At 41.5% G+C, this 23,079-nt stretch overlaps 5 protein-coding genes across 8 annotated transcripts; 1 reads left to right on the top strand and 4 right to left on the bottom strand.

Moving 5' to 3' along the window:
* Positions 1–2,055: 2,055 nt before the first annotated feature.
* Positions 2,056–2,612, bottom strand: LOC116805743. Its single transcript, XM_032739707.1, has one exon. It carries the CDS (start codon positions 2,514–2,516, stop codon positions 2,382–2,384), a length of 135 nt encoding a protein of 44 aa, XP_032595598.1. The 5' UTR covers positions 2,517–2,612; the 3' UTR covers positions 2,056–2,381.
* A 320-nt stretch (positions 2,613–2,932) lies between these two features.
* On the bottom strand, positions 2,933–11,063 carry LOC6566579 (THO complex subunit 2). The gene is made up of 16 exons (XM_001993135.3): positions 10,759–11,063; positions 10,531–10,699; positions 10,221–10,468; positions 9,980–10,113; positions 9,522–9,922; positions 8,710–9,459; positions 8,251–8,640; positions 7,838–8,185; positions 7,483–7,767; positions 7,120–7,428; positions 6,340–7,057; positions 5,444–6,148; positions 5,324–5,367; positions 3,344–3,518; positions 3,241–3,284; positions 2,933–3,154 (listed from the first exon to the last, which is right to left on the bottom strand). Exons 1-16 carry the CDS (start codon positions 10,986–10,988, stop codon positions 3,035–3,037), a joined length of 5,070 nt encoding a protein of 1,689 aa, XP_001993171.1. The 5' UTR covers positions 10,989–11,063; the 3' UTR covers positions 2,933–3,034.
* A 223-nt stretch (positions 11,064–11,286) lies between these two features.
* LOC6566578 (ionotropic receptor 25a) lies at positions 11,287–16,157 on the bottom strand. The gene is made up of 9 exons (XM_001993134.2): positions 16,055–16,157; positions 15,726–15,875; positions 15,327–15,602; positions 14,786–15,224; positions 13,787–13,901; positions 13,453–13,698; positions 12,410–13,002; positions 11,824–12,339; positions 11,287–11,766 (listed from the first exon to the last, which is right to left on the bottom strand). Exons 1-9 carry the CDS (start codon positions 16,155–16,157, stop codon positions 11,376–11,378), a joined length of 2,829 nt encoding a protein of 942 aa, XP_001993170.2. The 3' UTR covers positions 11,287–11,375.
* A 541-nt stretch (positions 16,158–16,698) lies between these two features.
* Positions 16,699–19,214, bottom strand: LOC6566577 (etoposide-induced protein 2.4). Its single transcript, XM_001993133.2, has 4 exons — positions 18,945–19,214; positions 18,543–18,844; positions 17,638–18,312; positions 16,699–17,578 (listed from the first exon to the last, which is right to left on the bottom strand). The coding sequence occupies exons 1-4, from the start codon at positions 18,957–18,959 to the stop codon at positions 17,083–17,085; spliced, it is 1,488 nt and encodes a 495-aa protein (XP_001993169.1). The 5' UTR covers positions 18,960–19,214; the 3' UTR covers positions 16,699–17,082.
* A 260-nt stretch (positions 19,215–19,474) lies between these two features.
* Positions 19,475–22,863, top strand: LOC6566576 (major facilitator superfamily domain-containing protein 1). 4 transcript variants are annotated; one of them, XM_032739412.1, is made up of 7 exons: positions 19,475–19,516; positions 20,089–20,630; positions 20,766–21,293; positions 21,365–21,842; positions 22,091–22,209; positions 22,272–22,371; positions 22,531–22,863. In XM_032739412.1, the coding sequence occupies exons 2-7, from the start codon at positions 20,429–20,431 to the stop codon at positions 22,577–22,579; spliced, it is 1,476 nt and encodes a 491-aa protein (XP_032595303.1). In that variant the 5' UTR covers positions 19,475–19,516; positions 20,089–20,428; the 3' UTR covers positions 22,580–22,863. The 4 variants fall into 4 exon arrangements, with proteins under 4 accessions (XP_032595303.1, XP_001993168.2, XP_032595304.1 ...); XM_001993132.2 differs by having other exon boundaries at positions 22,528–22,863; XM_032739413.1 differs by having other exon boundaries at positions 19,477–19,516; positions 22,272–22,442; positions 22,531–22,586.
* Positions 22,864–23,079: the final 216 nt, after the last annotated feature.

The following is a 23,079-nucleotide window of genomic DNA, read 5'->3' as shown; positions in this document are numbered from 1 at the left end:
TGGGTGCACATAACTGATACCAAAGGACACGTGACTGAGATCCCGAGACGCAATCCTGCGACGCAATAAAGTGAAGACTAAGCAAAGTTTGAACCCTTAGTCATTGGTGAATGCTTAATTTGGTAACTGAATATGATAACTATTTTAAAATTGAATAAATTTTACAGTACCAAAGAATAAATAATGTCACGCATATTTTGTAAGAGTTTTAAATTAAAAGTACAAGTCGAGTGTTATACACTTATCAACCCATCAGAAACTTAACCTCTGAAAAGAAATTTCTTATAAAGTTACATTCCATCTATTTCTACAGCGACTGACCGCTACTTGTTAAAGATTTTACCAAAACCAAACCGCCTAGGCAATAACAATAACAGCAACCACTGGCGTACAGTATTTATAGCTCCAAAATACACAAAACTTTTTCAAAGAGATGTTTTACTGGAAACGGGTCGAATAAAAAGTGGGGAAATGCGAAGAACTTTGAGTTCAATCGGCTTAAACATTTCATTGTGTGGACGCAAACTTTTTGTTGTTCGAGATCGTAATAAGTATGTTGAATAAAATGTAATATTTCTCACACACACACACAGACACACTCAACTAAATAGCAACAAAGCAAGGCTGTGATGCGTTATGTAATGGGCTGGCACTGCTCAAGGACGCTTGACAATGAGACGAAGACCGAAAATAGCCAGAAAACAGCAGCAGCAGTAGTAGTTCAAAGTAGCAAGCAAAATATGGAGATAATAACGAAGAAGGAGAAGAGGAAGAACAAGAAGGATGAGGAATTTATTAGACTTTGGCAATGGCTATGTACGAAGGACGAAAGACACGCAATAGTCGTCTAGTAAATCAGTGGCGTTGAGAGGCAAATATATGTAAGACTGGTTGGGGCGTGACAAATAGACAATAGTTATTGCCTTGGGCATGGTCAAACGGAAAGACCAAAAAGAAAGAAAAACACACACACACACAACGGTTTGTGTCGCTTTCATACATATTTATGTGTGGGTAAACGTTTCATGACAGTCATGCATAATTGATTAGAAAAGCAATTCGATAATTAAAAGCGATATCGATAGACACTTGTCAAGCTCCACTGATCAAAGTGAAATGCAGCAAAGCAAATCGTAATACTTATGTATGTATGTATGTGTTTGTATTGTGCACATGACAAAACAAAATCATCAACCAACATGGCGCCTGCAATGCTGTAGCAAAAAACACATATACATACAAACAAACTCTCACAGTGAAAACTTAGCATGCTTTTGAGCGCTGCAGCTGCTTTTGTATGTTGTTATTATGGCTTGCAGTCCTTATGGAAGCGTCGGTAGCTACAAGCATTGTGACGTAAAAATAGAGACAATTTCGGCGTCGTTGTGACAACTTGTTTTTGTTTAGCGTAGGTAACGTTAGCGTGGGCATTACATGTGACATGCGCACTATTTGACGCCGCCTGCCTGCCTGCCTGTTAGTCTGCAAAAACAGATGTTTGCCTTTTGTGGCGTGGGAGAGCAAACAAATCGAGAGAGTGAGAGCGAAAGAGGGAGGGTGAGAGAGACAGCAAAAGTATTAGCTTCATTTTTACAACACTATCAAAGCTAGGAAATGCTTTTTAGTTGCACCAAAACGGGCTCATTAGATTTATAACCTTGTGTTGCTCATAAAAATCACAAAGGAAATTATATAGTATATTTGTTAATTAAAACCTGGCTTTTTATTATGCAATTATAATTATGTACTTATTTAAGAAAACCGTGCACAGTATCAAGCTTAAGCAAAGTAATACAGTTTACATTTCAGAGATTGTTACAACTCATAAATATTTGTCAATTTTGAAAAAACAAAAGAATTTGAAAGGCAACCTGATGATTTTGTAAAAATTTAATTGACGAGCAACCACTGTATATTATTATATAAGCTATACATATATATATATAATAATAAGCAGATACCAGATGACTCGAAAGTAGGGGTTCCCTTATGAATAAAACTTACCGTTGCAAAAAGTTTTTATTGTGCCAATTAGCAGATATGCCCAAAGTTTCAGTATTTCTGCCCATTTCGTTTTGATTTAATAATTAATTTTGAATTTCATATACATGTGTATTGTAAATTAGATCTTTTGTTTGTTGTTCGTTTTCTATTGAGGTTTAACACTTGTTTGGCTTGCTTATTGCTGACGCCGCATATCGCATAATAATAATTGATGTAATTTTAGTAACACTAAGAACTTTCAGCACACACACATACACACACAACCACAAACATAGCAAAACTGTTGTGAATGTATTGGTGGGGAACTAGGCGGCGGCAGCGACAGAGCGCCCCAACTCCTCCTTCCTCCTGCCTCCTCCTCCGGCAGCAGCGATTTCTTACAGCGAACGCTTTAGCACGTTGAAGTTTTGCATTAGATTTGCCGTTTTCATATAAACAGCAAACAATTTGATTTGATTTTTGTGGAAAATTATGTATTTACTAATGTCGAACTGCCGCCGGGCCATTGCCATTGCCAATTTGATGGGACACGCACTGAAGACTGAAGTTTTTTCTCTGCCTCTGAGCTTCACCTTCACGTGTGGCCACAGGACATTGGTAGCGATATGTCCTTTATGCTAAGAAAATGTACTAAATTTGTCATAACGGTGGCAAGTGAAATTAGGGTTGCTATTTTTTTAAACGGTTTATAAAAAGTATCGATTCTTATAATAGCATTCACAACGGTTCCTGCAACCGTGTGAATGGCAGAAAGGATGATCGGACCGCTTATCGAAAATAACCGCCAAATCAATTTTCAAAACCGAATGAAAACAATAGAAATTGGTAAACGTAGTTTTGCTTAAATTTACATTGATTTTATTTTGTAATTATTTAACTTTTTAAAATACACACTAGAAAATTGTACAATTTTCACAAATTAGTTTCACTTTACGTTAAAATAGAAAAAAATTGTATTTTAATTATTTGTTTCGTTATTCTCAATTCAAAATGCGTTCCACTGTACGGAAAATAAAACTCGAATTTTAGTTCAGTAGTTAATTCTCGAGAAGCGTGACGACTTCGAGCCATACTGTCGATCATCTCCACGCGAGCTGCCGCCGCGTTCCCGATCGAATTTCTCATGCGAACGCTCACGGGAAGATTTATCCTGTGTGGAAATAGTAGATACATATTAGTCAGAACATATATTTATGTACATATATATATAAATATATAAATATATATTTAACTTACTCTATGGCGTTCCCGTTCGCGCAAATCGTCGTCGCCATTTTGTGCTGAAAATTGCGTTAATTCTTGAATGTCCTGCATAAAATTTGCAGTGTTCTCGCCTCACCTTCGCGCCGACGCTTGTGATCGCCGCTGCCGGACTCCTCGTTCCGATCCCGTTTGCGCCCCATCTTGCGATCCCTGCGCGCATCGCGCTCTTCATCGGACATCTTGTCTTTGTTGCGCTCTTTGGTCTTGAGGCCTCGCGCCTTCTTCACACTATCTACGAGCTCCTCAACCTTCTGTAATGGTACAACATTAATAATTGGCAACAACTCACAATTTGTGCAATTTAAACGGATTGTTTTTCTTGTTGTGTAAGAAATTAACAAAAAAAAAAACAAAACAAAAACTCAAAAATAAAATTAAAATAAGTGTTTAGAAAAAGACCATGTTAACCAGCCACTAAACAGTCCTGCGCCCCTGCCCCATCCCTTCTGTCCCTAAAGTTGATTGTCCTTTATCCCCACAACGAGCTGATCACTTACCCGTCCGCACACGAGAGGAGATCAAGATCAACGGGATTTTAACAACTAAACGCTGGTCTGCTGCATACCAAGCTGGAGAAGCTGCAGAGTCGTAGTAAAATATCCAGCATCAAAAAGGTTTCCATTTTGTAATTTGTCGATTGTGTTTTCTTTGCCAGTTGTTGGTCCCTTGGAATTGAGATGGGTTTGTTGATTGAGTTGGGTCTTCATTTAAGCTGGATACTTTTTCGTAAGTGCTTCAGCAGTTTTTGTTTTCAGATTGTACATCGGCTATGCTCGGATTATGGTTGAATCTTTTGTAGTATTTGTTGCCTTTGAAGATTTATTGTTGCATTTCTCGAAACTTTTCATTGTTTTTTTTTTTTGGTTTTAATAATGTTGGTGGATGAACAATTGATGATTTTTTCAAGTCATCGAAAGATTCAACATGTTGGATTGAATACTGCTTCGGCGGAATGCTCTGGGGAACGCTTGATCCTTTTTTTACTCGTTGAATGAATGGTTTGGAAGAAGTTCTCATCGTTTTTGTAGTGATATGGTTTTCAAATCGTCTAGCTGCTGCCTTTGAAGTATTTTGGTGTTGTTTCGATAAATAATTACATATTGTTCGCTTCTGTTCAGTTATGGATTTCTGATTATCTTCTGATGATTTTGGAAACTTGGATTATATCGCTGCGTGGTCGATTGAATTAGCATTGACCTCAAGAGCTTGGAGAATGTGCTCGAAGATAACGACTGCTTTCGTTGGGTTACATTATCAAATGATATGGATGGATATTGTTCGATTCCTTGTTGGGATCAACTAGAGATTCAGATTGTGTTCCTCTTGGCTCAGCTTCGTTTTAAATGTGTTTCACTTGGTTTCATAGTTGGAAGTGATGCAATGATGATTTGTATTTATTTGAAAACTGTTGATCATTTTCATTTTGCCTCGTCTGCTTTGTTTTTTTTTTTTTAGATATTCCTGGTGAAGGTGTGCATCTTTACAGGGTATACAGCGACATCCACGACAGTATGCTCCGTTCGTCTTTGCCTTCCTTCAGTAGTGGTTTTTGTCGTCCACATTGCCACTTATGTAACTAGCTTAGATTTAAACTACATAACAAAACAATTTGAATTGCATAGAAAAAAAAAACCTATTACTCTCTAAAAAAAAGCTGCCTCAAATTCAATTTCACTAAAAATATTCATACTTAAATACTAAATACAGTTCAACTGTGCGCTTATTAACTAAAAATGTGGAGATATTAAAACTAGAATACTCCTTCCCCAGGAAGATTGCACTTGCTTAACTAGGACGAGATCCGCAATATGTGTCCAGTAGAATTTGATTTTATTTTTTGGTGGGTTGGTTGGTTGTGGAGTTGCGTTGCGTTGAGTTCGTCTGACATCTCGTTTGGTGGAGGAGTCATGTGTGTGATTTATATTTGTTGTTGTCAATCGTCTTTCGCTGATTGCTCATTTTGACTCATTTTGTTTTTTATTGTTGTCAGTTTTAATGCCCTCCGTTGTCGGGTCGTTGTCTTAGCGTACTATGTATGCAACCATATGCTACTAACCTTTGAACTTGACGACGACGATTCCATTTTACGACGTTTAGAATCTAAACCGATAGATGGATATTGCAAATAGGATTAGTTGCATGTGCTCGAAGCGAGAGTTGTTAGCATTAAGCATACCTTTATCATATTCAATTGTCTCGTGACTGCGTCGATGCTGCAGGGAACCGTTGCTCTCATTGGACACCGAACTCAGATCACGATCTCGCTGGCGTCCCTCGTACTCTTCGTAGTGGCTACGTAGATGCTCCTGGCTGCTGCTGCCGCTGCCCGTAACAAGGTCCACCGTCTCGACGCCATCGTGTCGATGCTGACTGCGCTCATCGCGACGCGATAGCTTCTCGCGCTTGTGGGCGCGCAGAGTGGCCGCCTCCAGCTCCTCAAGCCGCTGCGTCCGTTCCCGGGCCCGCTGCTGCAACTCCGCTTCTGTGCGCAACTCGATGCGACCTTCTTTGTTGTTGCTTGGACGCTGCGAGCTGCGTGTGCTGCTCAAGCTGTGACGCTCCTCCCGATCCCGTTCGCGTTCGCGTTCACGTTCCAGCTCACGACTGCGTCGCTGCTCGCTGCCATTGCTGCTGCTCGTGTTGTTGTTGTTGCTGCTGTTGTTGTTGTTGGCACCACTGCTGCTCGACTGCAGCTCGTCCTTGACATCGTTGCTGCGATGCGATTGCGTTGATCCTGTTCCTCCTCCGATCGCATCCCGTTTACTCTCGCGTTCACGCTCGCTTGTCGCCGGCGCCGAAATGGACTTTGAGATGGAAGTCACCGTTGTAGTGCTGCTCCCATCCGTTTTGCTAAGTTTCACCTCGCCTCGCACTGCGCCACCTGGAATAGAGTTGCACGACATTAGTTGGTATATCTAACATTTATTTCTATACTCTTAAGATAACTAAAAAATAAATCTCTCAGAAAAAACAACACTAACCAAAGGACTCCATAGGCTAGATTACCTAGAAAAAGGGAACACAATAGTTCCCCTAAAAAAAAAACTACTGCTTAAATGTAGATCAACTTACCAGCCTTAGCGTCCTGCTGCTCTTTGCCACCAGCTGTCTTTTGTTCGTTGCTGTAAAAGGAGGATGAAATAGTGGCTGGTTTCGTTGGTGTCATGGACGTTGTTGTTGTGGCAGTTGCAGCAGCAGCAGTTGCTGCTGTTTTCTCCGTGGAGAGCACCTTGGCGTTACTAACGGGCGATGAGGGTACACTGTCCTTGGCCGGACGCTCAGCCACCTGATGGAAATCGCTCTCCTTGAACATGTGCGGCGTCTTCAGCTTCAGCTGGCCAATGTAACTGGTGGCGATGGCAAACAAATCGGGACGCTGCGTCTTCTCCTCCTCTCGCACTTTGTCTACCTTGCGCTCAATGATCTGCTCGAGCTTGGAGAGGACCGGATAGTGGGGCAAGATGCGCATCAATATGATGAGCGCATTGCGTATCTGCATAAAGTCCTTCGAGTCCAGACAGAACACAATCGCTTTGGTGATTTTATAGTGCCACTTGTGGCACACATGACGATAATTCTCGTAGCCCACATGATCGTTGGTGTCCGAGAATTGATTGCTAACGCGGAACTTGGTCACAAAGCCAGGATAATTGGCGCACTCTTTGTTGAACACGGCCTGATCCGAATGCCAGCGCATCACCGTCTCCAGCATGGCACACAGAAAGCGGCCATATCGCGTCGCCTCACCCTCCGTGCAGGATGTCACCGAGTACGTAATGTCGCAAAAGAGCTAGGGATTTACATTATTGTTAGGGATTAATAACATTCAGAGTTGGAGGTGGACAAGCATACCCGATCGTAGCAGAGCAGCGTGGAGAAATTCGCAGTCTTCAGATTGTGTATGGTTTGAACAAACTTGGCACAATAGAGTGCATCCAGGGCAGTGAAGGTGCAGCGCGGAAAGAGGCACAACTGCAGGAACTGTGTAATCGTATCATTCTTCGCCGATTTGGCCGAACGCAACAGGAACCAACCATCCTTCTGCTCCTGTAGCCGTTGCAGCGTCTTATCCACATGCTCATGCTGCTTCTTGCGCTCATCATTCAGTTTCTCCATGAGCGCTATGTAACGCTCTTGCTCCTTTTTGTTCTTGGACTGATTCTGCAAAAGATACGCTAATTATTTAGAATTATTTATTGTTGTTATTGATTTTACCGAATCTTTGCCATCGGCAGCTTGCTGAGCAAGCTGTTTGAGCTTGCCAATCTCACGCTGATAGATCTCGTTGGGCACATGCAGATCGTACATGCTCAGGCTCCAGAATGTGACCAGAAACTGTGGACTGATGTCCTCCCACACCTTGGCACTGTGCAGCGGACGCACCGACTCCACAATGGGATTCATAATCAGTTGCGTGGCATCCAGATACTTTTGCAGCTTTTGTGTCGTTGTCAGCTTCTTAGCATTGGGATCCGCTTTGCGTAATTGATCATATTTTTGCTGCAAGCACAAAATAGACACAAATACAAATGCTTAAATGGCATTCAAGAATAATCTCGTTAATACCTACGTTAATCTGATGCGTGAACATGGGCCGGGCGAGGAAGAATGCGACATCCGTATTGATGTGATATTCGCGCAGCATTGTGATAATTGATGGCAAGCGTTCCACGTACTCATCCACCGAATAAGTGGAGCCCAGAAATGTGCCAAACTGCACCAAAGCATCCTGGCACTGATCATACAGACTGCCCACCAGCTTCAGATGGCTATGCGCTGCCGTTTCCCGATAGATGACACAGTGCTTCTGCTGGGCCATCAGCAGGCAAAGTGTGACGGCGAGATCATTGTTAGCCAATGCCTCCTTCAAGCGATTCGATGACTTTTTCGTGTTGCGTACCTGACTAAAGTAGCCAGCCTAAAAATCACAAGTACAAAATATGTGAATATTTATTGTGTAAAAGGTGCAAATTTGTACATCACCTCGCCACGCAATTGCTCGCCGCCGCAGAGCGCCTGCAGCTGATCGTTGGTCATCTCCTCGCAGGACTCGACACCGGCCATTTTGTGGACGAGTTCCCGGAGCACAAGCAGATCGAGACTCTTCTGCGACTTGAGCTGATTGGCGACATACTGCAGCAGGCCGCTCATTTCGATGCTATACTTCTTGTAGATGTTGCCACAGAACGAGGCGAGACTTTGCAGCCACAGTGAGAGCGAGGTGCCATCGTCCTTAAACCGACCACGACCCGTCATGGTCAGAGACTCAATGATGCAGTATCCGAGGCAGTCAAATGATAAATTTGTCAAATATTTGAGCATATCGCAAACGGGTCCAATTAAATTATCATACATTTGGATCTGCACAAGAATCTTAAAAAAAAATAATGAGCGGGGGTATAATTTGTGTTGCATTTGACAAGGATTTATATTTATAGTTACATAATCAAAGAGCAGTCCAGGCGCACAATGGCTGTATTTGCCGACAAGTCGTCCCAGCGGTTTGACATTCTCCTTGCTGACGCGCTTCATCAGCGCCTTGATGTCCCGCTGCGCCAGACCACAACGGCGGATAAGATTCGGATGCAACTGATAGCTGTCGTTCTTCCAGCGCCCGTACAGACTGTATCGTAAGTGATATGGAAAGAATTTGAGTACGGACCAAATCTCCTCGGACATGGGACAATTGCAGTCCAAATAGAGTAGCGAGGGCAATATGCACGCATCCAGGCAACTGATGATGTCATAGTACTGCTGCTCCTGATCCGTATTCGGCGGCGGACCATTCAAACTATCCACGCCCATGTCATGCAATACGCTGCCCATGATCCGCACCAGTTTGTACATCAGAATCGTGTCGCAGTGCATCGCCGGACCCAAAACGTTCGCCATGGGCCACGTATACTTGCGTAGATCGGCAAATTCGCGGACCTGCATCTTGGCCACCAGGCTGGCATCATCGTACAGACGATTGCGACTGGGTTTGCGGCCGGCGGGCGCTTTGAAGCATCTCTTGTAGTAGATATGCTCAACAGAAAGATGCACAAGCTCGACGATGGCACGTGCAATCGGATCTTGCACCACAACCGATTGATCCGGCAGCTTTTGTATAATTTTGTACGCATTTTCCCAGTCGCCAACCTTGAGCAGCGCCTCACATAGACCAAACTTTTGATTAGCATTGTATTTGTCCTGTGGAAAACATAAATGATAACTACGATTCTTTATAATTCTTTATAAAAGTTCATGCAAACCTCATCGAATTTCTTAGTTGTAGGTGGTGGTGGTGGTTCCTTGTCGTCATCTTTTTTGTTGGTGGAGATCACATGAAGTTTGCGCACCATTTCCCTGGCCTCTGCCAATTCCTCATCCCAAATTGCACGTATGCTGCCATCGTTGGGCGCCAGCCACACATAAATATCATTTAGCTCGATGACGCCGTGCTTCAGGAGCAGTGCACAGACATGGTGCAAGGAGCGAGGCGTGCGCGACGCCTTAAAATGGCAGAATTTGTAGCCGAGTACTTCGCATATTATGGAGCCAGTGGGCATATAGCTGCGTAGCAACGGTATAAATAGCTTCCAGCGATCGGGCCGCGTCTCAAAGGACTCAATTATAATATCCAGCACACGATTCGGATCCAGATTAAAGCAACCTTCAAATCGACAACATAAATCAGATATACACATTAAAATGAAATATAAAGAGTTACCTATCAGTGATTTGATGATGTCCATGATGACATCGGGTGTGGTGTGCTCCTCAAAATCTTGATTCAATTCTGTGATCAGCTTGGCAAAGCCCTCGCTCTCCTCGCGAAAGAGATTAAAACGCCTCTGCTTATAGCTGTAAAATATATATTAAATACAATGAAAAATAAAATACTATAGATGGCCTAATTTGAATATAAATGCTTAACTATCAAATTATCCATCTTTAGACACCGCACTTACTATAGCTTTGTTTTCACTTTGATGAATTTGGTGTAGAAACTTTTGTTCTTCACAATGCCCACTTCTTGGAGCGTATCAATTTCCAGTCGCTCCTTCAGCAATGCCTCTGGCAGCACCTTGTCCAGATCCTTGACAATTTGCACAAATCCATGTCGCTCCTCCTGCAGTCCCTCGGTCATCAGCGATGTCTCGCTGTCCAATATATTCACCACATCCAATATGAGACTAGGAAATTCCTTGTGCAGAGCCTAAAACAAAAAAACACAAAATTAGTTTCGATTTAGCTTGTTTGTTTTTGGCCAAGACTTACGACCACATCGGTAAGCGCATGCAAAACAACATCCTTTTTCAGCTTGAAGCGAAGTGCTTGCCACAGCAGCTCATATATGGCATTTGAGATGCCCTGTTTAAATGCTCCATGCTTATCAAAGACGGGACTTTCCGGGCTCTCCTGTAGCTGTTGCTTCAGGTATTTTATGCTGGGCGAGAAATACACAGAATTAAGACCCACTAAATTGTATAATTATAATGTACACACAATTCACTTCTGCCCGTTTTATCGAAATGCTTGAATATATCAACGTTGAATAAAGTCTCTCCTCCCCCTGCTCCTGCTCCTGCTCCACCATTCGCAGTCATCGTGGTCGCTGCTGCATCTCCCCCCAATATTGTTGTTGTTGCCGATGTCTCGGTCGACGTCGGCGCCGCATCAGTTTCTAGCGTCCCCGTCACACTGTGACTTTTGGACAGTTTCTTCAAGCGCCGCATGCAAGCTATTTATGAACACACGCGGGTAACACTTTCTTTACTTCTTTTAGTTACGAACTATATTTGTTTATTGAAAGATTTTACAAATTTTCACACTTTTCTCCGCCTTTTTGAGTATGAGAGATGTGTATGGTATGGAACAAGTTTATCGATAGGCATCTATCGAGCCAGGGCTGCAACGAAACTGCAGGGCTGCACTTTCAACGGATGCTAAACAATTTGGTATGCTGTTCAATCGGCAAATCGGCACATAATTAATGTCTTTTAAAACACATATATTTATTAAAAATTGCTTTAAAGTGCACACAAATGTGAGAGAATATTGCATGTTTACTTAATTGCTATAGACGTAGACAGAGATCTTGGTATGATATTATTTTCATAACTTTAAAAACGCGGCTTGAACGTTGCCGGATATTGATTGAAGCGCGGACGCAGCGCAGCGTTTGATTTTTCAAATTTGTCGCCCGTCTGACCCAGCATGACCCCGTCAGTCATCTTGTCGCCATCCTTGAGATTAGCTTGCGATGAGTTTGCCTCGGCCACGTCGATAATACGGGGATTCTTGCGATATCTGTACCACCAGTATTCAAAGACGAGCGTAATGCAAGCCATGCCAATACCCACAAAGATGACAATAAAGACTCCGCCAATATTTTGTATGGATATGCCATCCGACTGATCCTCGGGCTTCTCACAGTTGGCTTGCGCCTCATCATTCTTCCACCATTTCTCCTTGAGCTTCTCCAGCTGCCGCTTGTTCAGCAATGTCAGAATGCTGGGAGGTAAATGTAAATATTTCGAATCTTTAGTAATCATCATGATGATAACTTACGCATTATTGAATTGATCCTTAAGATGTGAGCCCTGTTGGACGGCAATTGCATACGGTTTGCGAGAGAACTCCTCTCCGACCACCTGCAGATCGCAATTTGTTAACTGCAGATATCGGATATCCGTTGCATCTCCGAGAAATGCGAAACCCGTTGCTGTGGAGGAATTGCGCACACGCTTCACTGCATCCTCGAGGCTGGCGGGCAGACCCGCCTCCTGCATAGCCTGCCACATTTTTGTATACTTATCGCTCACTGGATAATCCCAGACGGCCAACTTGGAACGCTCCAGTGGCGTCAGTGAATCGTTCAACGACAAATCTTTCCAGATCTCATAAAACATTTGCTCAATATTCGCCATGCGATCAAAATAGGTCATCGCCGCGGATCCATTTAAGGGAGCATAGAGAATCTTGTACTGCTTGGCCAGATCGTCGAGTGACTCCACAGGAGTATCCAAACGCGATACCGTCAAAAAGGCAGCCAAATTAGCAGTATACGAGGCAATGATGATGAAGCTACCGGCCAATATTAAAAGAATAACAAAAATTCCAACTAATAATTAAGATATTCTTTTCTGTTACCCACCCAAAAAGCCACCAAGTTGCCGCCACCAAACGACCCGATAGATTCTTGGGAGCCTCACCACCACCCTGTGGCGTCAACGAAGTCATGCAGAACCAAAGGCACTCCTTCAGATTAAACTCGCGCTTCTCCTCGTCGTCCTTGTACTTCTCGCGATTGTTCTGGTAGCTGTATGGGCTCCAGCGATCGAAGACCCACATTAGAAAGCTGGTAAAGAAATAGGCAGCCAGAATGCACAGCCAGACATTCGTTTCGAGCACGGTGAGAAACTTGAACAGCGAACTGGGTGAACTGGGACGCTGCATCATAATGGTGATGCCAACCAGATCGTAATATGGCACAGTGAAATCAATCACAATTTCCCGCTCAGCCATAACGGACATGCTACCCAGTCCAATGTCGGCCTGTTTATCAATCAATTTCTTCACAATCCCATTCCATTCGCCCTTCTCATCCATGTTGCCAAACTTGCCATCTTCCACCTCCTGAATCTCATAGTCAAAGTGAACTATTGCCGCAATCTCATTGATCAAATCGATACAGTATCCTTTGTAGCCCTTTGGTGCGGTCTCATCGCGTATTATAAAGGGTGCTTGCTGTAATTAAGAACAATTATTAATTTAGAATATGGCCCCTCAATTCTAGTTTGTCGAATAAGAATCATGTACGAACAGCTCCACTAGGAATCGATATCTAAAATACAATTTTTCTTAAACCAAAGTTATAAATATTTTATTAATTAAAAAGAAGAAAACGTTTACAATTTGTGTTTAATTGGTTCATAGAAAATATATTTGATCGAATAGAATTGACTACAACTTGTAAAATTTCTTATTTAGTTTGTAGAATATTCATTTATTTGCCATTTAATCAATTTACAAAAGTTGGAAGCAGCAGCAACAAGCCATTAATCTACTAAGCTGATATCGCAAATGCTGTCTATAAGAAGTAAATATTTTCCACAAATATATTTTCTTTAGCAACAATGGATATCAGGTTAGCCAGAGAAGCTACTCACGATAAACTCTTAAATAGATAACACTTACCACCACAGTGAATATGCGATAGACCGTATCTGCGGTCAGATTCTGCATTTGCTGCTCATCCTTGACGAGGAGCGGGGAGTCGAGGCCAGCTGTCCAGGTGCCAATCGATTTGCTGTTGACCGAACTGCCGCCTCGAATCTGGAGCACATTTATGTCCATTTCAAATTTCATATAGCTGAAGCCATTAAATGGTTTCCGCGGTTGCGTGACCAGCTCGAAAGACCCATATGAAGTTGGTTCGCTAACCTTTGGGAGCACATTTTGTAAACAATAATTACTCATAATTGGTGGAGCTCAAGGGTTTCCCCATTTAAACTCTAAACCGTGTGCACACCTGTGTAAAAAATTGCCTCAAATCAATATTGCGTTCAGGTGTATTGCCACCTTGAAAGTCGTCACACTTCAGATACTCCATATCCTTTGGCCAGGCGCCTGACTGCAGCATTTCTCTAACATAATTAATTAGATATTTAATGTGTCAAAAAGAAACCAAAGACACAATGTATTATTATCCAATAATAATAAAGAAAGTCAATTAAACGTGGTTGCTGTCAAATTTGACAAGCACTCTTTAATGTGTAGCTAGTTGTCCTCAGGACATATGTAAATAATCGATTAAATTTGTCACCAGAGAAGGAAGTTGCTTTTCCTGACTAAATAAATATGGTTTATTTATTTATTTATTTATTTATTGTCCACTAATATCAGTCAACACAGAAGAATACAAAAATAAATTAAATTAAATTAAAAATACAATTTAAAATAAGAAATATTTTTCAGATTTCTTGGGGTATTTAAAAGGAAACTGGTCCAAAATTTGTTGGGGAAAATCCAGGAAAAAAAAACCAATAAGACTGATTGGGTGAAAGTTAGTTAAGATGTCCAATTACAAATTCGTGAGAAAGACCTTGAAATTTGGTACTTAATGATAGATATAGAGAACTCTGAATTGATTATACAATAAAGTCTATTATAAAAATTAATTTGGCTTATCAGTGCAGTACTCGATTTCACTTTTTAGTAATTCAACTATACACATAAGCACTATAGTTAATAATATCAATAAGGAGGTGTCTATGGAGGTATTAAATAATAGGAAGTAATAAATTCTTTTACACAGACTTCAATCTGCTTTTATGATACGGATATTGTGGATTCAACTCAACTCAACACTCAAGATTCGTATTCCATCTGGGTCCTATACGGGTCCTAAAATTCAATGGACGCCTGAAAAGCCGTGTGGTCAGTCAATTTAAAATGACTATCGAATTTCAAATGAAGGCCAAAAAGTAAACCTAATCCTTAGATCTTAAATAATAATAATCCAACTCACTTGATAGCCAAAAAGCTGCGGAGTGCCAGATCAAAATAGAAGGCTGATGCCAGCTGGGGTTCCTCATTCAGATTGAATGTGGTGCGCAGCAGGCCCAACCGATCCCGATATTGTGTGAATGCCATCGGTTTCATGAACATAATCGTAGCATTGTCCCTCTGACTGCTGACTTCACCCTCGCTCTGGGTGATTGCGTGCCAGGCGAAATTGCGCTCAAAGTAGGCTGGTTTCACGGACTCGAGGACCATGCGTATGGATTGCAGATTGCCCAGGATGAAAAAGTTATTAATATCCAGATTGCGCAGCTTCTCAATTTGCTCCTCGCGCTCCCGTTTCCCATCCTTGGCAATGGCCGTAATGACATGCCGTGTCTGAATGTTTTGCAGCAGCGACTTGTATTTGTGATCCATGACAAAAGTGTCATCATAAAGAATGGCAGCTGAAGTATGGCAACCAATTAATATCGAATTGATAATTACATATTTACACTCAGAAATAAATAAATTATATGAATTTTTATCTGAGTGTATGTATTACTAACCATTGGTAATGTTCAGCCGCTTGACAATGCTCCTAACTGCCTCGGGTATTATGTCGGCTGGTGGCATTACTTGCAGCAGATACTTTTGCTTGGACTCATCCAGATCGCGCCACTGCCTCAAATCGCCCTCCTGGCCATAGGAGGCGCTAATTGTGGGCAAACCCAGTGCCTGGGTAAAGCTTTTGACCGTTTCCGAGGAGACTCCAGATTTTGTAGTATCCAGTATTAAATGTGGCGTTTGTTTCTTTTCAATGCTATCCACATACTTGATGCAAACTGAGAAGATCAATCAGTTTATATTAGAAACGGAATTGGGAGAATTGAATTTTTATATTTAGCTTATATTATTATTTTCATTATTATTTATTATTTAATTATAATTTTCTCTAAGAAACTTACTTGCTTCCAGCAATATTTTGGCATCCGTTTTATTCGCCTCAATGGATTCAATTTGCACCGATAAACCATAGCTGGGATTCTTCTTCAGATAGGTAAGGACCACCTCAATGGCCTTCGTGGCTGGCTCATTATCCACCTCATTTATAAAAACTGTTAAGGACACGACATTACCATTACACATACATACACATATAGTATATAAATAGATTGTTTGCACTGTCAACCCAAAAAAAAAAACCACCCAACCACTTTATGCTTAATGAGTTTACACAAGTCCATGGCCCTATCAATTAGAATTGCTTTCGCATCTATCGATTTAGCACACTTACACACATTGATGTTTTGACTTGTCTGAGCGTTAGCGATTTCCAAATGGTTTGCAATTTGCAGCCATGTCCAGAGCAACCATAAATATTTTAAATTCTTCAACATTATAGCCAGGACCGCACATTGACCACACGCCACGAACCACAAATGACAACTGAAAACTCGCTTAAAAAGACATCGCAGAGCTTTCAACGAGCCAATGTGTGGACATATGTGTATCCTTGGTGATAATCAATTGGTTGACCACACAATCTAATGTATGGTTCGTGCCCAATGCATAAGCGCTAATTGGCAACACCTCGCCCCTTGATATGGGTCAGCGATTCATCGACTTCACGTGTACACCACATACGTGTCCTTGACTTTGGTATTTATCCTGATCCTATTTCCGGGATTAATAGCCAATCTATCCTGCTCAATCTATATGCCAAGTCATGATCAAAAATATATTGTTTTTCAAAATCTGTTGAGCTTTAGCCAAGCTATGGCAGTGGAAAATTTGCTGGCGAATATAAAAACTAGAAACGACTTGTTATATCAAACATATTTTTTCATATTTATGGAACAAGTCGTTGCTGGTTTTTATTTCAATTTGCATTTTATATATAATGTAACTAACCAATGCATATATAGAAAATTCGATTCACGTGACGAAAATACAAAAAATTTTATTACATTTTATTTATATATGAAACATTTTTTGATGCCCAGCGTAAATAATAATTGTCATTGGCGCACTTAAAAAAAGAATCCCCCCCAAATATCTGACGCTATCAATCAATTATTCAGCTAGTGGGCGTAATCTTAAATACAAACATTAGATAAGTAGCTACTAGTTGCTGGCGACTAGCGTGCATTGTCATTATGCGTAAGTTTAGGTCTAAAGTAAGCTTTAACATACACAGTTCTCGATCGCAGTACATGGTTGCAGTAAACATATAAATATACATATACATATATATATAGATCAATATATATATACATATATAATAGAAGCCTATGCTATGTTTGTGTATATGCATATAAAATCTCACAAATTCCAGTCATCTGGGCCCGACTCCTCGTGCACAATGATGGGTGTGCGTGGTGCCCCGGGCACAGGTGTGGGCACCAGCGGCACATTACTATGCATGCCCGATCCACCAAAGAATGGCGGTGGCCTAAAGCTCGTGGGCGTCGCTGCATTCGAGCTGTGCGTCGATGACGCTGACGAATCACGCACACGCGCCGCATCGAATGCAGGCGGCTGAGCGTAGCGATAATGCTGCCCCGACTGCTGGCCGGGCTGTGGCGTCCGGGAACGCGAATGCGACTGCTCCCGTCGTGCCATCATTTCATGTTGGCGCTGCTGTTGCCGCATATGCTGCTGTTTCTTCAGCAACAGCTCCTCGCGCTGCTGCTGGCGCTGCTGCTCCATCTGCTTTCGTTGCTGGGCCAGCTGCCGATTCGTTTTGCTCCACGGATTGCCGCCAAAGCACATGTTCGATATGAATACCACCGGCGAGAAGAGACGCAGCGAAAATTGGCTAAAATAAGAGGAAGACAACTTTTAGCAAAGAATCTTTACTTCCGTTTAAGTACTTACGTGGTGTCCACAATGGGCTTGGCCTCATTGCCGCTGAGTATGAAGAGCGGAAAGAATATGGAAAAGATGCAGCTGCTGACAATCAGCGAGCTGGACATATTTGTCAGTACTGTCAGCGGTATGCCGAAGCCAAAGAAATATGGCCAATTCTTCTCAATGTAGGTGAGGCGACGATGCAGCTCCCAGCCCATGTTGAACCATTTGTACTCGAAGGAGTACAGAGAATATAGCAGGCACAAGTGTATAAAGCACAGCGAGGAGCCTACGTATTTCACCGGCACCAGATTCACCAGCATGCTTTGCACCAGGAACAGCATTTGCACCACCATGCTAAACAGGAAATCAGCGACCAGTTTACTGATGCCAGGTATCAACTGTGGTCGTCCCTTGCGCACACGATACGCTGCATTGGCAATGTCCGCGAACCACAGCGAGCTGACCACCTTTGAGAGCATGAAAATGGGCAGCACCCACATCATGCCAAATATCAGCGACAATATCGGATGCAGCCAGCTCCACACAAAGGGCAGTGTATCCGACTGTGCACCATAGAAGATGGTTAACGAGAATTTAAGCGTCGGCAGGAGCACATTCTCGAAGAGCACAATGCTCAGCCAGGTGAAGCCGCCATTTAGCAGGCAGCATTTAAATAATTTCTTGGCGATTTTCTTCTCGCTGCAAATGCGTAATAAAAATTGGATTAGTAATGCGCTATTGTTAGGGGCACTCAATAATCATGAAAAATAAATGTGAAAGGTAAAGTTTTTCATTTTTTCTGCCTAAAAAAAACAGCTGCATTTGGACATTTAAAAAACGACAACAGATTATCGAACAATATTTATCGTCCATATTTAACATTCATAATCGATTGTTGGAGTGCCCCTTATTTTCTATGGCATACTCACGCTTGCGGCTGCGGCTTCTCCGGTGGCTTTTTCTGCAAAATCTTCTCGAGCGTTCGTTCATCGGAGTTTCGTTCTGCCCGCTTGGCATACTCCTCTCGCATCATTGCCGCCGCCGAGCTGGGCACTGGCGATGTTGAACGTGTCTGCTGTGATTGCTTGAAGTGATCCCTGTCCATGCGACGCAGCTGGCGCATTGTTTCCAGCTCCGCATTCTGTCTGGCAACCTCATTGTCTATGTACAGCACCAGCGTCATACCGCGTATGCTGTCCCACAGCCCATACATAATGCCCAGCGCTATGTTCTACAAAAAACACACACACACACACATGCAAATCCGAACATATGTAAATTTACAATTTTTTTTTTATATATAATATATTTATATATGCATAGTTACGCACCTTTATCGCTGCCATCTGCAGTGTGTGTAATCTTGTTTCTAGCCAACACTAATTGATATTACTACGACTTTTGTGAGCATTACAAAAATAGATGCGTGTTTGTATTTACAGTTTTGCAGTGATGTTTGAAATGTTTTGTTTCCGTATAAATTTGCGCTGTTGCGATGACATTATTTCATAGTAACTCAAAATCTCCGTTTATACGATGAAACCGACGTCATTAGCAGGCATAGCACATATGTTCAGAAATATAGTTTTTTGTTGCTCTTTTGTTGCACTTCCTATTGCGTGTAAGCCAATGTTTAATCTTTTTTATGATTCAGAAATTTTGAACCTTATGCCATATATATATATATATATATATATATATGTGTATGTAATTTATGATAAAGCTTGACCAATGATAGTACAAAACAATCGTGCACTTGCAGTGACCGATTGATAACAAATCGAGCATTGTCTATCGATATACACAGTGTGTGATTGGAGTGAACGAACTGGTTCGCATAGCCTGGCCCAAACGAAAAATAAGAATTGAACGTTAGTTAAGTTTCTCCGCTCGCGGAAAACAGGTAGGAGGCCGCAACAGCTCAAATTTGACAACCGCTGCTTTTTTACCAAAGGAAACACAGTGCTTACTTGTTGATCATTTTTCCTGTGTGTGGGTGTGAATCGATTGTGTTTGTTTTGAAATTGTAACAATAACAGCAATGATAATATATGTTAATTTATTTTACGGCTATCAGCGACATTTTTCAAATCGTGACTAGCGCGCGCTTTATTCTAAATTCAAAACAAACGCAAAGCAGGCGCTGATTAATTATTTTATTATTGTGTGTGACGTGCATTGATAAAAGGCTTTGTGTATCCTAAATGCCAATGTAAACATGTACAAATATGTGTTTGTATATATTTCCTGACTTGCCAATACGCAAATAACCCGAAGCTTAGTGAAATTTTAAATCAGGTGTCAGGTTAATTAATGCCTCGCTAAACCAGAGCACAATGCATGCACTTAACTGATTAGCAAAAATGCTGACAAGATTCTGTTTGTTTGACTAACGCATACACAACCCACACACACACACAAACACATGCAGCTTGTGTGAAATGAGAAAAATTTCTACATCACTTTTCATTGCAGATTAACAACTGAAACCTGCGACGAGGCAAACCTCCAAAAACAACCCCCACCAAAACCTGATAGTGCGTCTCGACTTGCACTGAAATAATCAATAAACAAACAACAGCAACATCCATCAAATACATTAGCATGATGTTGGCCTGTAATAAAAAGCACTAATAAAGGGCAGCTGCCCACACCGCCTGCACCGCGTCCCACGCACCGCTCTCTTGGCCTTAGCTAGAACTCAAATAATATCCTGAGACAGCTCTCTCCAATAGTGTAATAGTAAACATCCTTTGGCATTTGCAAAAGTCAATTTAATTCAACGCACTTCCCTAAAAAACAAAAAAAAAAAAACATGTCGAGGGAGGAACGTCTGCCAATTGTAGAATGTGCCTCGAGCAGCAGTGGGGAGGATGAGGCGAAGCCAGTTGTGCGTAGGCGCAGCACAAGGGACACCGAACAACTGGCTGTGCCGCTGAACAAGCCGGGCTGCTGTGATCCCAGCAGTACGCCCCACCGATTTTTGGCCTTGGTTTTTATGTGCCTGCTGGGCTTTGGTGAGTTGAAATTGGAGATTTAGAGATGAAATATTGTCTTGCGTTTGTAATGGTTTCTGAAGTTAACATATATATATATTTATTTTACTTTTTATAAGCGAAATGTGGAAACTAATGTTTTTATTTTATTCACAGGTTCCTATTTTTGCTATGATAATCCCGGCGCACTGCAGGATGTCTTTCAGAAAGAGCTGCATTTGAATGCCACCGAATATACATTCATCTATTCCATCTACTCGTGGCCAAATATTGTGCTCTGCTTTGTTGGCGGCTTTCTCATCGATCGCGTCTTTGGCATACGATTGGGCACCATTATCTATATGGTCATCGTGCTGCTGGGTCAATTGATATTCGCCACTGGCAGTCTGATGGGTCAGTTTTGGCTAATGATTGTCGGTCGCTTTGTGTTTGGCATTGGCGCCGAGTCTTTGGCCGTTGCCCAGAACAGCTATGCGGTGCTCTGGTTCAAGGGCAAGGAGCTGAACATGGTCTTTGGCCTGCAGCTGTCTGTGGCACGTTTCGGTAGCACTGTCAACTTTTGGATTATGCAACCGCTCTACGCCTATGTGTCCAAGTTTTATGCCGGTTACACGGGCCTGGGCATCACACTGTTTCTGGCCGCGACCACCTGCGTCATGTCATTGCTATGCACACTTATACTGGGTAAGTGGATAATCTGTATAAATATTTTTATCCATTAATCAATTATTGATGTATATATATTACTGTTTTAGGTTGGATGGACAAACGCGCCGAACGCATACTAAAGCGTAATAATAATCCTGGCGGTGAGATTACCAAGCTCAGCGATGTAATGTCATTTAAACTGGACTTCTGGATGGTATCGGTCGTTTGTGTCGCCTACTATGTGGCCATCTTTCCATTTGTGGCCCTCGGCCAGACATTCTTTACAACCAATTTCCAGCTGACGCCCGATCAGGCCAACAATGTCAACTCGATTGTGTATTTTATCTCAGCGATTGCATCGCCGCTATTTGGTTTTATCATCGATCGTGTGGGACGCAATGTCACCTGGGTATTTCTGGCTACAATTGCAACGCTTGTGGCGCACATGTTGCTCACTTTCAGTCATTTGAATCCGTATATTGCCATGACGGTTATGGGATTATCCTATTCGATGCTGGCTGCCAGTTTGTGGCCCTTGGTGGCGCTCATTGTGCCCGAATATCAACTGGGCACGGCATATGGCTTGTAAGTGAAATCAATGAAATATATATATATATATTATAGACAGTTGTATACAGTATAGACGATCTAGAAATGATAGATAATACTGATAGATGTTACTACACTTTTAAGTAGATAGAATTTGTTACGTTCTCGCTAACAATTTCAACTAAGCGAATTATAATGTATATACTATAATTTATAATACACACTATATAAGCTAGAATTGATTATATACACTATATATTTATACTATAATATTTTAACCACAGCTGCCAATCGGTGCAAAATATGGGCCTAGCTGTGGTCACCATTCTTGCTGGCCTCATTGTGGATAGCAGTGGCGGCAGTCACTTCTGGCTGCAGCTCTTCTTTATGCTCTTTCTGCTTAGTAAGTAGTGAATGCACTTAATTAACCACCTGCTCTAATCAATAATATTTCTGTTCACACAGTTTCACTGTTGGCAACATGCGCTATCTGGGCCTATGATCGGAAGCATCAGGGCAATCTGAATATGTCGCCGGCTCAGCGTGCCACATATCATACATCAATGTACGTGAATATTGAGTCTAGTTCGTGAGCAAGCTATTGATGTTGTGTGTGTATTGGTGTATTGATATTGTGTGTGTATCTAAAACTATATTTTCGCCGGTTGGTTCGAGCATTTAACTAATCTCTACATTCTTCTTTCCGAAATGCTAACGAAAGAAGCTCAACGCATCGGCGCACTTTGGATCGACGGCCTCTATTGGGCAAATAAAGAATATACAAAATATACAAATTATATATATATATATATATATAGATACATATATACTATGTACGATAACCAATGTGATGTTGTTTACCAAAATATGTTTCTCTTCGCACACATTCGAAATAGTCGCACAATTTTTTGTTTGATTTATAAGTGAACATTTGACGCTAACATATCAAAAAAAAATTACAAAATTTAAACTATTGTTATAATGTGTTAACATTTTGATGATATTTGTGTATAAATGTGTTATGTGCCCGTTGCCAAAGATAAATAAAAATTATACATATCCTAGCGAAAATCGAGCTTTTCTTTTTGCGTGAGTAAAATAAAATGGTATATTGATATTTATTCAATTTATGTGTATTTGCATATGTGAACGATTTCCATTTGTCGAAAGTATATAATTTATAATAAATTAAATAAATTAGCTAAAACATAAACAGAAATTCCAAAATGTTGGCGTGTTAAATATAGAAACTAAAAAAGACACAAAAGTTTCC

This window comes from Drosophila grimshawi, unplaced genomic scaffold (genome assembly GCF_018153295.1).
Source record: "Drosophila grimshawi isolate 15287-2541.00 unplaced genomic scaffold, ASM1815329v1 contig_1377, whole genome shotgun sequence".
In the NCBI taxonomy this organism is placed as follows: domain Eukaryota; kingdom Metazoa; phylum Arthropoda; class Insecta; order Diptera; family Drosophilidae; genus Drosophila; species Drosophila grimshawi.
Note: the sequence above shows the minus strand (reverse complement) of the source record. Positions and strands in the feature narration are given on the sequence as shown.